This window comes from Equus przewalskii, chromosome 13 (assembly GCF_037783145.1).
Source record: "Equus przewalskii isolate Varuska chromosome 13, EquPr2, whole genome shotgun sequence".
NCBI classification, from domain to species: domain Eukaryota; kingdom Metazoa; phylum Chordata; class Mammalia; order Perissodactyla; family Equidae; genus Equus; species Equus przewalskii.
Genome location: NC_091843.1, coordinates 51,891,667 through 51,908,705, shown reverse-complemented (window position 1 = coordinate 51,908,705; position 17,039 = coordinate 51,891,667). Strand labels below are relative to the sequence as shown.

At 37.6% G+C, this 17,039-nt stretch overlaps 1 protein-coding gene across 4 annotated transcripts in view; it reads left to right on the top strand.

The window, feature by feature from the left end:
• PRR16 (proline rich 16) overlaps positions 1–17,039 on the top strand; it is a 280,952-nt gene that overhangs the window by 165,095 nt on the left and 98,818 nt on the right. For 2 of the 4 annotated variants that reach the window (XM_070569477.1, XM_070569478.1), the window contains exon 3: positions 4,603–6,703. In XM_070569477.1, coding sequence (XP_070425578.1) covers positions 4,603–5,358 — 756 coding nt within the window. In that variant the 3' untranslated portion in view covers positions 5,359–6,703. Of the gene's footprint in view, positions 1–4,602; positions 6,704–17,039 lie in introns of those variants that run through there. The other 2 variants (XR_011525179.1, XM_070569476.1) reach the window with 2 other exon arrangements.

The window sequence follows — 17,039 nt, the reverse complement described above, 5'->3', positions numbered from 1 at the left end:
CTTCAGTTTGTGTTGCCTTGATTGCTATTGAGATTAAGTGTATTTACATGGTTTTTGGAAATTTAATGTTCACATTATGTGAATTACTTCTTTATAATCTTTTTTTCTATTTTTCTTGTGTGTGTGTATACACAAACCCTCAATTTTGTTTCTTTCATTTTTTCACCTACATTAGTATTGATACAATACTGTTTTAATTAAGAAAGACTTCAGTTAAGTTTTTTGTTTTTGTTTTTTTTTCCTGAGGAAGATTCACCCTGAGATAACATCTGTGCCAGTCTGCCTCTATTTTGTATGTGGGATGCCTCCATAGCATGGCTGATGAGTGGAGTAGATCCGCACCTGGGATCCAAACCCGTGAACCCAGACCACTTAAGCAGAGTGCATGGAACTTTAACCACTTGGTTAAAGTTGGGGTTGTCCCCATGATCACTGCACATTTTTATTAACTTAGTAACAATTTCTTTGTTCACCTATACTTCTTGTATTCTAGTCCTTTCCTCTAATTTTTTACTTTTTTTCTGAATTGTCATTTATCAGTACTTTCTGAGCTGTAAGAAGTATACTTTCTCAGTCTTTGTTGTCTGACAATGTCTATTTCACTCTCAGTTTTACAGAAGTTAAACTATATTACATTTCTAATTACTTTCTTTCAGTATGAAACGTATTTCTAAATTTCTTCAGGCTGCTTATTGGTGGTGTGAATATCTCCTGTCAGCCTAATTTTTGTTACTGTATAAATATTTGGTGTTCCTTTTTTTATTGTGGTAAAACTTATCATTACTTTTCAGTGCTCTATATTTTCACTATGGTATCTCTGGGTGTGAGTTTGTGTATATTTTCCTGTTTGAAGCTCTGTGTACTTCTTTAATTAGAGAACGCTTCAGTTCTGAAAAACTGAATTCATCGTCTCTGAATACTGCTTCTCTCACTTCTAGAACTCTTGTGGTACTTTATCACAACATAGCAAGGACTCTCACAGCCTAGCTGCTCCCTAGCTCTCCAATCTCATCTCTCACAGTGCGCTTCAGCCAAAAGAGTCTTTTTAAATTGCTTGCACTCAGGCACTCTCGTCTATCAAAGGACGTTTTTCAGGCTCTTTCCTGAGTGGACTTTAGCATCACTCATCTTCTGCCAGTTAACAGCAACTCTTCCTTCACGAATGCTGCACTGACTTTGCTGCTAGACTCTTATTTTCCTCTTAAAACATCTTGTATTTCTCATTCAGAGCACCCGGAGCAGTTGTGCTTTTAGTTATTTGAGTATCTAATCCTGCTCCATGAGGACGATATTTTGTTTGTTTTTGTTTTTTGTTCTGTTGGCATGTTGTAGACAGTCAGGAAATAATAATGGAGAGACTGAAACCAGCCAGGTACTGTGGAACCATCAGGGACCCCAGCTGTGCTTAGTCATCTCTGAACATCAGCTTTACTCTCCTGACAGTAGACCAGCTTTCTCTCCTTTGCTGCAGATATTTAATATGATAAAAGGCTGAGAGTAGATAACCTTTCCAGGCTAAATAGGACAGAGTACCCATGAGCCAAGACTGCCCATCTCTCTCTCATACTCTTTAGGTGTTCTCCCACTTTAATTTCTATGATATCCGGCCTAGAGTTAGAGAATGTACCACCAACTGTGTGGATTGTTTATGAATAAATCCCTTTTTTCTTCATTTTATTCTTGAATAACTGAGGAATTATGACTTTTTAAAGTAATAACACCTTCAAAAATCAACTAGGGAAGAAAATGCTTTTGCTCACATACAACCCAAAGAAATAACTCTCAATGCATTTATTTAACAAGTATTAGTTGAGCTCCTGTTGAGTGTTATTCACCACATTAGGCCTTTAGGATATAATAGTATAAACAAACAAGGTCACTGATCTCACTGAGATTAGAGAGGAAATATTATTCCGATGCTCACGCTACTGTTAAACATATAATCACAAATTATGTGAATGCTTTGAATGAAAGCAATAAAGTTCCTGTGACTATTTGACAAGTTAACTTGACCTATAAGGGAATTTGTAGTAGAATGGGGAAGGCTTAGTTCAGAAGTGACTCCTGAACTAAGATTTTAAAGATGAGTAGGTGTTAATTAGACAAAGAGGCGAGGTCAGAACATTTGAAGAACAGAAGTTAGAATGTGCAAATGGCTTGTGACAGGAAGCAAACTAACAATTATGAGGGTCTAAAAGAAGGCCAAAGAGGGTTCAGAACAGAAAGGAAAAGGGAAACTTATTAGAGTTGAGAATGAGAAGTTATGTAAGAGTGAGAGACAATGATGTCCTGGCTTGTACTGGCTACCAAGGGCCAATTATTATGTTTTCAGAAATTGTGAGCCAGTTATTAAACAACTGTTATTGAAAACAAAACTATATAAACTTACAATTAAATAAATTACATTAAAAATAAAGACTTTCTAATTATTCTTAGTCATTCTTATTTTACTACATTTTACTATTACTTGTGCTCCTGAGGTTATGCGTATCTGTAGATGTGGTGGGAACACTTTATAATGGTGTGCTACTGCACACTTCTTCCCAACCTCACATTTATTGAAATGCATTTATTAACTTGAAATCAACCACGGTGGGAATTTACACCATGGAAAGTGGCAAACTCTTCAAATCAGGACTTCTTTGTACCCTTAGGAACCAGTTGTTAAACACTTACCAGCACATCACTGAGTGAGACTATATAGGACCTTTGAGACTGTGTTAAGAATTGATCTTTATCCCAGGATAAATGAACAGGCATAAAAAGGTTTTAGGCAGGGAGTTGGCAAGAACATGTTTCTGTTTTAGAAAGATCCCTGAGAACTGAGAGGGGAAGTAAGACTCTAGGTGGCCCGTATGGTAAGTAATGGTGTCTCAGAGTAGAATCAAAGAAATGAAAATTGAGAGAAGTGAATGGACTTAAGATATATTGGGCCAAAACAGAAGGGTGAACTCTGGTAGCATTAGCATGAACCAGTCGCTTAAGACCCTCATGAGAAAGAAGTAAAATCTAAATCTCCCCTAACTCCTGGATGCTGATGTTGTTTTCATTTTGAGCCCAATCCTGCCACCTTGTGTCAAAGAGCCAACCTCACCTTTGAACAAACTTGGGCCTGAGTAAGAGAGGAGGGGAAAATCTACCTATGGAAACATGTGAAATAAAGAGAACTATCTCCATACAAAAAATAAATAATTTTTAAAGTAATCAGTAACTTTTCTATCTTCATATAGATATACAATGGTGCGTGTATGGCAGCCATGAGAATGGCCTCCAAGATCTCTTACTGCAGGGAATCAAAATGATCGAGGGCCCAAGTACTATACTCTGAAATCCAACGTTTGAGCCAAGACCTTGCTTCCGACTAGCTGCCCGCAGACAGTGACTGACTAGGGGAGAGAAAAGCCTGTTACGGCAATGCAAGATTCCTTTGATGGGCGGGTTTAATTCTAAGACCCCCCAGTGGCCTTGCCAAAAATATTCTTTAGAACTGAATTGCCTAAGATGCTTCCGCGCATATTTCCTGTCTTCACAACTACTTCCTTCACTTGGGGTCAGACCTACATCATGGTCTCATGGCCCTGCCACCCTGATTTGATGCCCTGTCTCTGCCTTGTGTCTGTGGCAGGTCTCGAGTGGTGTGACGTGGGTCCCTCCCCAAAGTGCTAAAGAATCTGTAGTGTAAGTTGCTGGTTCCAAGAGAATTTTCTATCCCCTTCCCCAAGATTAGACAGCTTTTGCTTCTGCCCTTTCCTAGAAGCAGGAGATCATTGTGGCTTAGAGGTTACCTTGCCACTCCCCTCCTGCTTAAGGGTTCTGTTTTGTAAGAGAGAAGGGTCTGGGAAGAGGCAGCCTGTGTGCCCAGGAGGGACTCTTTCCAGTCTGTGCCGTGCCCTCAGTCTCTCACACGAGAGGCCTGTGGAAAAGAGGCAACGCGTGAGGACAGCCTACATTGTGTCTGGCTCCTGGGGATTCTAAATTGTTGTGATAGCACATACTCTGCCTTTAATTATTCATTATAGTTTTAGCTGTTTTCTTTATTCTCTTTGTTGAAAGGCTGCCTCTTTCCCCGTGACTGGCCAAAGGTGAAACAGTCGCTGTGTCCTCTCTGTCCTCAGAGGGTTTGAAACTCTGCAGTTCAGTTCATTTGGTGACCTTGTGATCTCAGTTCTCTGATGGTCTCAAGAAAAGTTATGAGTTTTGCGGATTATCTGGCTTTTTCTCATTTTTAGCGTAAGATTAATATTCTCCTGTAGCTTTCTGCATGCTAAGCAGAGGGAAATTCCTTTCCTCTTGTTTTAAAAATCACTTATATTTCTGCATTAGGATTTTATCTTTGGTGGGTATAACAGAGTCAGGAATAGAACTTATACTTAACTAGTTTATTATATTCTAGGCATGTGATATCATTAGATTATCAAACAGTTGACACTCTTGTGATAGCTATTCTGTAAATTTATTGAATGCAAACATTAAGCAGCGATGGGATACACAATTCAGTGTCAGGGCTCCCGTTGTAGATTACAGCTAGACAGGAAGACATTGTCTCTAGTATATTTTGCTTTGGGTCATTCCTCAACACAATTACCTTATCCTTTTCACCAGGTGGTTGACCAGATTGACACCCTGACCTCTGACCTACAGCTGGAGGATGAGATGACTGACAGCTCCAAAACGGACACCCTAAATAGCAGCTCCAGTGGCACCACGGCCTCCAGCATAGAGAAGATCAAAGTGCAGGCCAACGCACCTCTCATTAAACCCCCAGCACACCCTTCTGCTATCCTCACAGTCCTGAGAAAGCCAAACCCTCCACCACCTCCTCCACGGTTGACACCTGTGAAGCGTGAAGAGCCCCAAAGAGTGGCGCCAACTGTCAATCCTGTAAAGACCAATGGCACCCTTCTGCGCAATGGAGGCTTACCTGGGGCACCCAACAAGATTCCAAATGGAGACATCTGCTTCATACCTAGTAGTAATTTGGACAAGGCTCCAGTGCAGCCTCTGACGCATAGACCTGAAAAAGACAGGTGTCCCCAGGCAGGACCTCGGGAACGAGTTCGGTTTAATGAAAAAGTGCAGTACCATGGCTATTGTCCTGACTGTGACACCCGGTATAACATAAAAAACAGGGAGATCCACTTACATAGTGAACCTGTCCACCTGCAAGGAAAGCTTCCTCACCAAGGCCCTCTGCTCCCCCCTCCACCCCATCTCCCTCCTTTTCCACTAGAAAATGGGGGACTGGGAATCAGCCACAGTAACAGCTTCCCCCCTCTCAGACCTGCAACTGTGCCTCCTCCCACTGCACCAAAACCACAGAAGACGATCTTGAGGAAATCAACCACTACAACAGTGTGATGTATGCCATTTAAAAAAACTTTTTGTTTTTTTTTAATTTCTATATTATAAACATAAAATAATAAATAATGAGCACTTTCTACTCAAGCAATAAAAAGCCCAAATATATTAATCCTACGTTCAGCAAAGTGGCATAAAAATCACCTGGTAAGTATGCAGTATGGTTGTATCCTAGGTATACATTATTTAAAACGTTGCATCATAAAAAACTACAGAATACTGAAAAAGCTGAATATATTGTTTTCTCAGTTGACCTATGACAAATTGTGACCTGTAGATATCAAATATTTTGATTTACTATAAGAGATGGGATTAGATTTATTTTGTTCATGCCTAACTCATCTATGCATTAATAACGTCATCCTCTTAACTTTGACTTAGTGCTTTTTAATAAGAAATTTTAATACTGAAGGACTATTTTATTATTTTTTCTAAAGATATTTGTCACTAGTTTTGCATTATTAAATTCTGAGGACAATACCAAAAAGTTTATTTTCTATACTATACAATTACGATTATATGTTCCGCTATACATGTAATGAAATATTTTGGTCTGTGGAAATATCATATGTCAATAAACTATAGTAAATAATGGCAAAACCAAATGTTTCTCAGAATTAAAATGAAGCAGTGGTTCATTTCATCCCATGGTAATGTTCATCAAAATGGGTAGAAGATCACAGTGAGTGTACCTCAAAATTTTCTAAATTAAATATCATAATCCAGGTCATAAATAGAAGTTGACACATTTCATATTATATTCCTCTATTTGGGTACCTTAGGGACCATCTACTGAATGCCCCCTACATTGCCAACCCCTATAGACCCTCCTCACGCTCAGCATTCCTCCGGGACACACCAGAAACCAGTGCACTCTAGTGGTGGAATGTTTTGGCTCCTGCATCAGCAGGCTCCCTAACTCTGAGAGAATCCCCATTTATAGGATAACCATAGGGGAAAATAAAGATGCTTCTGGAACAGTACATAGCATTAGCCTAAGCTGATTCTCCTCGGAGTTGAAATATGCCAGGCTTCTTTGTTATTCTATAAAAGAAAGAGGAAATCCTTTCCTCCTAGCATCAAATAGAAGTCCTTCTCTTCAGTCTAATGTGCCAACTTAGGTCACTGACCTACCTATGGACCAAGGTCACTTCCCAACCACCGTGATTTGGACTGAGCACATGTCTTGCCCTGGGGATAGAAATTAGTTTATCTGCCCACAAATCATGATGACAGGTGCATGCCTGAACAAAATTGGTCCATTAAGTGGCAAGAGTAGAGGAATCGACGTTGGTGGAAATTTGTTTGTTCTGAAACTTAATAAAGCATCTGTAATCTTCCTGACTATTTGACTTTTGATCTCAAAACTTTAATTTTTGCCACTACAGGGAAGTAGTTTCAGTCGTATTTCTTTCTTGCCTTTTTCAAGCTGTATCATGGTAATTTGGAATACTGTTTTTAAACTGCTTCCTGTTAAGAGATGATAATATGTTTTAGGCAGAATAACAGAAAGAATACAGGCTTTATTTTTTAAAGGAACAATCAAATGGGTATAAAATAGAGATGTCATGTTAAAAATTTACTCAGTGTGATTTTTGTTCTGTTTGTCTTGGACATGAAGGTAATGCAAGCAGAATAAATCCAACTTTTCAGAAAGTTAAAAAACTTAAGACCAATAATTAAGAAAGGCTATAATCTGAAATTTATTAACTGTATGATCAGTATGTTTTATAAATGAGCCAGGTAAACAAATAATTGATTTTTTTTAATATCAAAATAATGTATTCTTAACTTTTTAGTACATCCATTTAAGTTTGATGTAAATAAACTCACGGTTTCATCATCTTTCTAGATTTAAATAATACTTCCTTTCAAATGTCCATCCAGTGTTAGACCTTTTGCTATTATAAACGATCTCGGAAAACATCAGTTTTCTCCCGTCAGCCCATCTTCCTTCCACAGCTGGTTACTGTGACCTAATAATTACCTTATAGTTTGAGATGCTGACCCTTGTCGATGTCTGGGAACCACTCTGTATCTCAAGATAGAGCTTCTTAGTAACCACACATTATCCACAAAGTACATAACTTATTTGCAAAAAAACAAGTTGAATAAGTTGAATGATTTAAGCTGGTTGAATAAGGACACTGAGCCAGATGCCTAGACACAGCCTCTGAGGTTCAAATCCATTTCTCTTCCTCAAAGTATAGACTGCCCCTTGAAAGACCATCTTTTTAAGTTTGATTAGTACATATGCCAAAACTACAACACCTGTTTTTATTCAGCACAGTTATAAGTAACTTTTAGCATGGAAAGCTTAGTTAAATCTCAACCCGAAAAAGTTATAGTTATTGATCTTCTTCTCCTATTACAGTTTATTTAGTATATACTCCACATTAAGTGTTAGATTACAATAGTGTTGGGACTTTCTTTTGAGTTTATTTGCTCCATGTTGCTTTATTTGTTTTCATTAATGTATGGAATATATCGGGCCAATAGGTTTTTTGCCCAACTGATCATTTTGCAACATTCACTGGAACTTAGTTATGTCTTTAAATATATGTAGATTTGTAAAACATGGAAAGCAATTAACATAAACTGTCATAATATTTGCCTGGAAGCTTGTAATTAAAGTGTCATAAGTGGCAGTGCATTTTTGTAATCAGCCATCATGGCTTTCAAAATTTAAATCCTGGAGTGCAAGCTCTGCACATTATCCATTAAAATATCATGAAATATGGTATATGTTTCCTCTTCCTAAAGATTCCAAAGAGGAAATGCTTTCCTCAAAGCCTTAAGGGCAGGATCTTTTTTCACAATATGCATTTGAACACTTTTATTCACACATAAAGTAGTGTACCACAGGGCTAGCCTCCATACTCCTTTGAAGCTGATGTTCCTACAGAATGTAAAATGGTAATACTGCTTATGACAACATCCATTCATGGTGAAAGGTGGAACATGGATTTCAAAAACTGTAGTATCCGTTAACTAAATTGGAATAGGAAAGGTTTGTAAATAAAATAAAAATAAAATAATTTAAAATAAAAATTGACCAAAATAAATAAAAATAAAAATTTACCAATAAATTGAAGAAAATAAAAATTGACCAAAGCTCTCCTCCATCTCCCAGTAGTTATGGCAGTTACAAAAAGAAAGAAAACTGATATTTTTTAGGTTATGCTTAAGCTGAACATAAAATATCTGCTCAAAAGTACAGAGCATGCAAAAAGAGAAGTTTCTGACTCTTGCAATTTGATATTGTTATATTCATACCTCCCCTGATTCGTTCAATAATATTCTAGAAAAAAAATGTCCACTATTATCTTAAGTGGTTTAATTAACCTAAAAAGTCTTGTGTTTGAATTATACCTGCATCTAATTATTTAATAAATAAAAGAATAAGGCACTGTATTATATGGCTTTCTTTGGACAGATGAGTAACTTGCTTTTAGCATGACCAAGATCAGCAGCCACACAGTCTCTGGAACCATGCAAGACCTTTTATCTACAGGTTCTAATTATAGCTCTTTTTGGATGCTCCATGAAGAAAAGCCTGAGTAGTTCCATGTGTAATTACACTGGGAATGGTGTAATCAAGTCATGAATCACTGCCTTAACAGATTTTTTTCCCATAGAATATATGCAATAACGCAATGTCAAGTCTTAGAATTGTTCTGATCCAGTTTCTTTCTCCCAATTCTCTGTTGGTAGCACATTTTACTATAGTGTACACTGAAATTTGTAGCAAAAGAACGCACTATAATGTACTTTGGTACATATTGATGATTGGTACATTCTAAGTGAGAAAATGATTTATGAGCAAAGAAGTTCCAGAAAATCCATATCACATAATTAGGTAAAGTGCACAGAATGTGATGATTACTAGACACTATCACAAAACCACATGATGTTTTTTGGATCAATTTGTAACTGTGGCACTGAATCTAAATTTTTAGACTAAACATTTTGGAGTTTAAGAATCGTTCAAGTTGCCTGATTCTGAAATAATGACAGATGTGATACCACCATTAGGGCAGACAGCAGTGTTGAACATAAAATACTGCGTTTAGCCATATCTTAGTGGAGTAGCAATTATGTAGGGTGTCATTTCCTTAGAAGCACTTAGATTTATCGTTCTGGTCTTTTTGGAAAAAACTAAAGTGGAACATAAAGAAGCTTTGCAAATAACCCTCTCTTTAAAATGTGGTTAAATCATTGTGGGGTATAGAATTGTGTAAAAGCCAAGGGAAAATAAAAAGAGGAAATATTGCTTATATTTTATGACTTCTAGACTGATCAAAGATAAGTAAGCTAATATTATTAACTGCTTTCTGAAACTTTACATACATTGGAATTTCTATAAGACTCACATGAATGTATAAAATAGTTATTATTATCCTGATTTACAAGTGGAGAAATCCAGGACCTGAGTTGCAGTATTTTGCCAAAATCAACTCTTGAGTAAGTGACTGGGCTGGCATTTTAGTGGCAGCATGACTCCCCATAATTTTTTCCCCACATCACCGTTTAATTGTGTTATTCATAGCCCTGAACTTTGCAAATCTTTCCTTTATTCTGAGCAGTTGTTTTGACGCTTGAAAGGGGTTACCTAATGTTGTTTTGACATTCTTAATATGTTTGATATTTGCAGACTATGAAAAGGGATTTCAGGCAATTTACTGTCTAAAATGAATGAGCTGCTGAATAATGCAAGCTTCTTTTTCTCATGTATTATACCAGCGACTTCACCTGTCAGTTTTTTCCTCTGAGTTCAAAGGCTGTCTATTATTTTGGTTTCTTTCCCTAAGAAGTTCGGATTTCATAGTATTAATGCCATTTAGCCCTGAATGTATTACTTTCATTACTGGTATTTCATTTGTGAATTTCATCTGTTTAACATTGACTCCTAGAGCTAAAAATAGCATTAGATCCACTCTATGGAACCTCTGACCAACCAGTGCATTCGAGCTCTCTCTAATAAGAGCATTTCCATCCTTTTGTTATTAGAATATAGACATGATTTTCCACTGGTTGATAGTGTAGTTGTCAGTTGTCCTAACCACCAAAGAGAATTTTGGACCAACTAAATGAAACAATGTGTGCCCTCAAGTGGGTTAAGGTTGATGTTGACAAGACATATGATATCTAACTCTTATTAAGGGTTTATTTTATGCCAAACACTCTTGTACGTGTTTTGTATGTGTAATTTTTCCCTCATGACATCGTTTTCCATCATAACAACCTAATGTCTTAGACACTAGTTTTATCTACGTTTTACAAATGAGGAAACTATGGCACTGGAGACCTGCTGCCCAAGATTGTAGAGCCAGGAAATGGGTAAGCCAGAATTGTAAGGCAGGCAGTCAGCACCCACAGCCCAAGTTCTTCACCGCCTTTCAGACTGCCTAAAGCACACCCCTGCATTTTGTGCAGGTCATCTGTAGAGTTGAAAGTCATCACTTCACTGAAAGTTGTTGGAACATATAAAATAAGAGAAAAATAGACATATTTCTGAATGCCAAGATAGACTAGTCCATGCTGCAGTAGCAGACAACCCCAGTATGTCAGAGGCATCTGAGTTATTTCTTGCTCACTTAAAGTTCACCCTGAGTCCAGGAGACTTTCCGGACAGGAGTCCCTCAGGCAGTCATTCAGCAATACAGACTGTATTAATTGTGGGGGACCACCATCTGGCTAAGAGTCCTCTTCCAGGACCACCACAACAGAGGAAGGGGTGACCGGAGACTCCTTCCTGTGTTTTCACCTCAGTCCCTCCGTGCATCGTTGGCCAAAACTAATCACATGGCCCTGCCTGAAGTCCCCATATGCCCAGAAAGAAACAGAGATCAGCATATGGGTGAGCGCCAATCATGCCATCACTGCTTCCAAAGGGGTAATTTTTTGGTGTGTCTATAATTTGAATATATTATAAACTATTCTAGACTTCCTTTCCTTTCCTTTTCATATTACCTGATATTCATTTAATCCCATCATAAATTAGGATGCCATCTTGTTTTAGACGGAGGTGGAGAGGAAAGCAGTGAATCTAACAACAGCCCTGCTAACAACGTGGTGGAGGGAATTGACAGCATTTACTAAGATGAGTGATGAGTTTGCCTTTTCCTACCATGTTGACATTCTCTCTGAGGATACACACCAACCTACATTTTATAGTTCAACATTTTAGAATTGCATACTGAATTTTCATTAGTCAAATTTCTAAATAAATATTTTTATCAGTAAATTAGTTTACTATATGAATAATTATCCCCATAAGGATAGATAAACCTAATTTGAAGACATGTACTTATTTCCAGAGTAGTCAAAGAAATATGAAATGCTCCTATAGAAGTTTAGGTCATTGCTGATGTAAAGTATGACATACGTATTTATAATATTAATTCAGAGGGCAGGACATTCAGATAAAAGTATAAATTTGAAACCGGAAGGCTTGGATTTCAGTCTCAATTTCTCCAACTCCCAAGTGTTCCTGGTCAAATTGCTTAACCAGGTCTGAGGCTTGCTTTAAAATGAAGATAATGATGCCACTCTTTCCTGCTTAGTAGGGCTCTTGAGTCATTATCCTCCTCCCCTTGTATATTCTGGGCTCACTCAATCATCCTTTATATGTAAGGGGCAAGAAGATAGTAGTATCAAGAGAAGGATGCTGCAATTACCCAAACCTCAAATGCACTTCTAAGGCATCAGGACTATAGTTCAGCTCTTTCCTTTATTTTATTTTATCTTTTTTTAGGAAGATTAGCATTGAGCTAACTGCTGCCAGTCCTCCTCTTTTTGCTGAGGAAGCCTGGCCCTGAGCTAACATCCGTGCCCATCTTCCTCTACTTTATATGTGGGGCGCCTACCACAGCGTGGCCTGCCAAGTGGCACCATGTCCACACCTGGGATCCGAACCGGCAAACCCCGGGCCACCAAAGCAGAACATGTGAATTTAACTGCTGCTTCACCAGGCCGGCCCCTAAGCTCTTTCCTAGGTGGCAATACTGAAAGGTAAAATGGATGAGGCAACATGGAGAGGCAACTTCAGGATTCAACCAGTCTGCAGCCTTCAGAGCTATTGAAGACTCAGAATCACCAAATCATTCCAGCTTATTCTTTGCACATGTCAGAAACACCTCCCAAACTCTTCCTTACAGCATCCTGTAGGTTGGAGCTTAGTAGACTAGCTATGGCAGCATAGCTAATTACCATTTACTCTATGTTTTGTTTTAAATTTGATTTTGTTATTTGTGTGGGATGAAAGCTCTTCTGCTGACACAGAGTTTGTTCCACATATAATTCAGCTCAGTCATATCTTCTGCTTCGTTTAGTTGCTCAAACTCCAACTCCTTTTCAGCTCTCATCTCTCAGTGGTCACTGAGAAAATAGAAAAGATATGCATTTCTCTTGCTTTATTTTGTCTATTCCTTCACAAGGTCTTGGTCCTGTACTTGTTATCCAATTTACCTGGTTTTACACCTTTCATTTCTACTATAGTAACATTGATACACTTAAAGATCCCCACCACCACCCAATTCCCTAACACTTTTCTCTGGGTTTCTCCTCTTAAGGGGACCACCTTCCAACATATTGTGATAAGGCCTAAGGAGGTAATGAATATGAAAGTAGCTTATGAACAGTAAGACCTCAAACAAGTGCAAATCAATGTCATCCATTTGTGATACTTCTTGCCGAATTATCTATGTTCCTTTTAATCTGGAGGATTGACTTGTATTTGTCTAGGTTAATGCTAATGATTCATCTCATTTATAAAGTAATTATTTTACTTAGATGTGTTTGTAGTTAGTATTATCAAGTCAGCCTAATGATTTTCTTAGAAACTTGCCAGTTCATATGTAGAAGTCTCATTTATTAAATTTTGTGAATTAGCAAGTCAGAAAATGAGCATGATAGAATTCGGAGGTGATGGCAACAGAAAAGCAGTTTATTAAACTGTTTTGACAAGTATAGCTTAATTTTAATTATTTATGATAGTCTTTAAGAGCACATGAGTAAATTCATTTAGAATACAATTTGTCAAAATAATTAAAGTCTAACACTATTAGGCCTTTATAAATCTTCTTAAAATGTTTGTTCAAATAAGATATTGATTCATCAAGCTTCTGTTTAAAAAAGAGAATGCCAGGGCCGGCCTGGTAACATAGTGGTTAAGTTCACTCACTGTTTCCACGGCCCAGGGTTCACAGGTTCGGATCCCAGGCGCGGGCCTAGCACCACTCATCAAGCTCATCAAGCTCATCAAGCCACACAATAGAGTAAGATTGGCATGGATGTTAGCTCAGCGACAATCTTCCTCAAGCAAAAAGAGGAAGATTGGCAACAGATGTTAGCTCAGGACCAATCTTCCTCACAGAAAAACTAAATCAAAATGGAAAAAGAAAATGCCTTCATTTGTGGTTAAAAAACATCATTTATCAGTGAGGTTATTAAAGTATGACAAAGGATTAACTATTATTTTGCCTTAAGCAAAGTCTGTGATATATTTAGTACATGTTTCAGTGAGATACCTTTCAGAAGGCCAAAGAACCAAAGTTCTTTGATTACAGTGATTTATGGCTTAAGTATAAGTAAATAACTGTTGCTAAGAACAATAACTGCCCAAAATTATCATCTGGAACTCTTATTTTCTACCAATTCAAACTCTATGGAACAAAAGCAGAATATTTGGATTTATTTTATCTTCTTTTTAAAACTTCGTAGTTTTATCAAATAACGGCTGTATTTTGCTTGATCTTTGAAATACAGTATTGATGTTCCTTTCTTTTTTAAGGAAGATTAGCCCTGAGCTAACATCTGCCACCAATCCTCCTCTTTTTTGCTGAGGAAGATTGGCCCTGAACTAACATCTGTGCCCATCTTCTTCTACTTTATATGTCAGATGCCGGCTAAAGCATGGCTTGATAAACGGTACACGTGTCCGCACCCGGGATCTGAACTGGCGAACCCCAGGCTGCTGAAGCAGAGCACAGAAATTTGACCACTATGCTACAGGGCCAGACCCTGATGTTCCATTTGGTTATTAGATTTCTTTTTGTGAGTGGACTTATTATCTGTACTTAGTTTTATGGAGAATTAATATTAAAAACAGCTCCTCCATATGACTTCCCAATAAATCTTCTGATCATCAAGGCTCCAGTTTTCAGCTGTTTTTAACTTCTGCATCTCCCTTGTTCCTTTTATCCAAATAATTTGAATTTCTTGCCATCTTTTTTTTTTTGTAATGTCATCCTAATGACACTCTCCTCAGAGAGGCCTTTATCCCCTCAGTTCTGACATTACATTTGCCGCCTGCCTGGTCACTCGACCTCTTGCCTGAACTTCCACAGCATTCTGCAGATATCCAACAGAGAAATTTTCCTTTCATCGTTTCATCTCAGTCCACAAATTTCGAAGGCTCAGGACAATCTGCTGTTTAAATCTTAACTCTGGGCTCGCAGTTCTAGCAAAAACTCTTCCAAGGCCACTTTTATAAACTCCCAGTCGAGGGAGCCCAACATTGCTAAGACTGCTGCAGCCAAGCAGTCTGAGTTACTGCCCCCTGACGTGCCTTACTCGTTTCCTATTGCTGCACCTTCTCTTGGACATGTGGCCCAGCCTGAAATAAGATCTCCTTTCTGTCATGCTTTTGTAAATCTTGCTCTGTAGATTTCTACTGTTTATCCAAATCCTTTCCTAACCAACCAATCAATAAAATAAAAATCTTTAAAAAGTATCACGGTGGTAAAATGGATACAATACAGGTAAAAATTCAAAAATCAAAACATAAAAATGTACATGAAAAAAATAGCCAACCAGTAATTAAATAACTATAAATTTAAGTGTATATCTTCTCTTAAATTAACAATGTTATATAAAGGCAGTTATTTACCATATCTTCCTTCACTAGCAAAAAACATAGGGCATTAGAGTAGAAGAAACTTACAATGATTAGATTCAGTCCCTTTACTTAATCAGTTAGAAAATTTATGTCCTAGGAGGACAAATAAACTCATGAACATTCATATACAGAAATGCAAGTTTCCTCACCTGATATAAGATTTCTTCCTATTGACTTAAAACAATCAATTCCCATAGAAGACAGATTGCTACAAATTGGTGTGTTAGAATCAGAATCTTGGGAGAGTAGAAAAAATAAGCAAGAAAGTTTAAGTTAATAATGTAAAGTGCTGTCACATATGCAGAAAGTGCTAGGTAAAAAGAAGGAAGGGAAGTGAAAAGAAAAGTGAAATAAAGAAATAAGGAATTGAAACCTTGTATTTAAAAATTGAGCTATGGGGCTGGCTTCGTGGCGTAGTGGTTAAGTTCATGCACTCTGCTTTGACAGTGGGGGTTCACAGGTTTGGATCTTGGGGTGCAGACCTACACACCACTCATCAAGCCATGCTGTGGTGGCATCCCACATAAAAAATAGAGGAAGACTGGCACAGATATTAGCCCAGGGACAATCTTCCTCAAGCAAAAAGAGGAAGATTGGCAACGGATATTAGCTCAGGGCCAATCTCCCTCACTGAAAAAAGAGAAAAAATTGAGCTGAATAGAATGGGATAAAGTGAAAGTTGTACACTTAAATGTGTATATGAGGTTTTAATTGTGCTTTTTTCCCACTTAGACTATGATTATATAATGTGTCACTCCTTTAGTGCGTTTGTTATTTTTTTTAAATTTGAAGATATGCTCTACTTTAACAACATAGGAAAAAGCTGCTTTTTCCTCCCAGGGATGAAGATATAGCTGATAGGAAGGATTTCTGAGAGACAGGTCTGCCTATGAGTGTTGCCGTGAGGATGAGGATTTTAGTTAGGTTTATATTTAGTCTTTCAATTGCATGCATTTACGATCCATGTCATGCTAAACTCTGTCCAAATCACTACGATGAAGTCAATGGAGACAAGAATGAGTTCTCTCTGCTGGAAAGAACTGCAGTGCCAGATTCAAAGATAAAATAAAAGAGATAAATACAATTTACAGCTGGAACCATACAGATGACATTCTCCTGAAACTTCCCTGAACCTGTCTCCATTCACTGGAATAAATATACATTATATGAGTTGTCTTCCCATTGAGAAAATTCTAATTATTTTTCCATGGTTATGTTCAGCATTTGTGTCAAATTTATTTCCTAAGCCTAGCAAACCGAAGCCTTGTGTTATTTTATTTCCTGCAGGGTGCCTAGCGTGTAAACTGAGTATGGGACATTCTTTCTGTTGTGTTTGATAAAGATACAGTGGCCATCTCAATATCTATTTGTTGACGGAATTCATAGAAGGAATGATCAGGTGTAAAGTGTTTTATTGATGACCATTTCCTATTCTCATAGCTTTTTCGATTGCTCTTTTTGAATGTAGTGTTCCCTGCAATGTTTGGGGAGATTGGAGTGGGATTTGAAAAGACTATTTTTATATCTTCAGTTCAGTGTGTTGAGGGTTTCCTTATTAACAGCTAAAAAGTGTGACATTTACTGCACTTACAGTTATAAATGTTGATCCTCATAAATTCCCTAATCTGTGAAATGAGGGAAGCTATTCTGGATTTCTTGTAACCTACAGGCTGATATAAATAGCTGCTGATTACTTTATACACGTCAGTCCTTTAAAGAACAGAGGAATGGAATTGGACGTGGCAGTATACACTACCTTAAGGTTATCTTCCAAACTTTT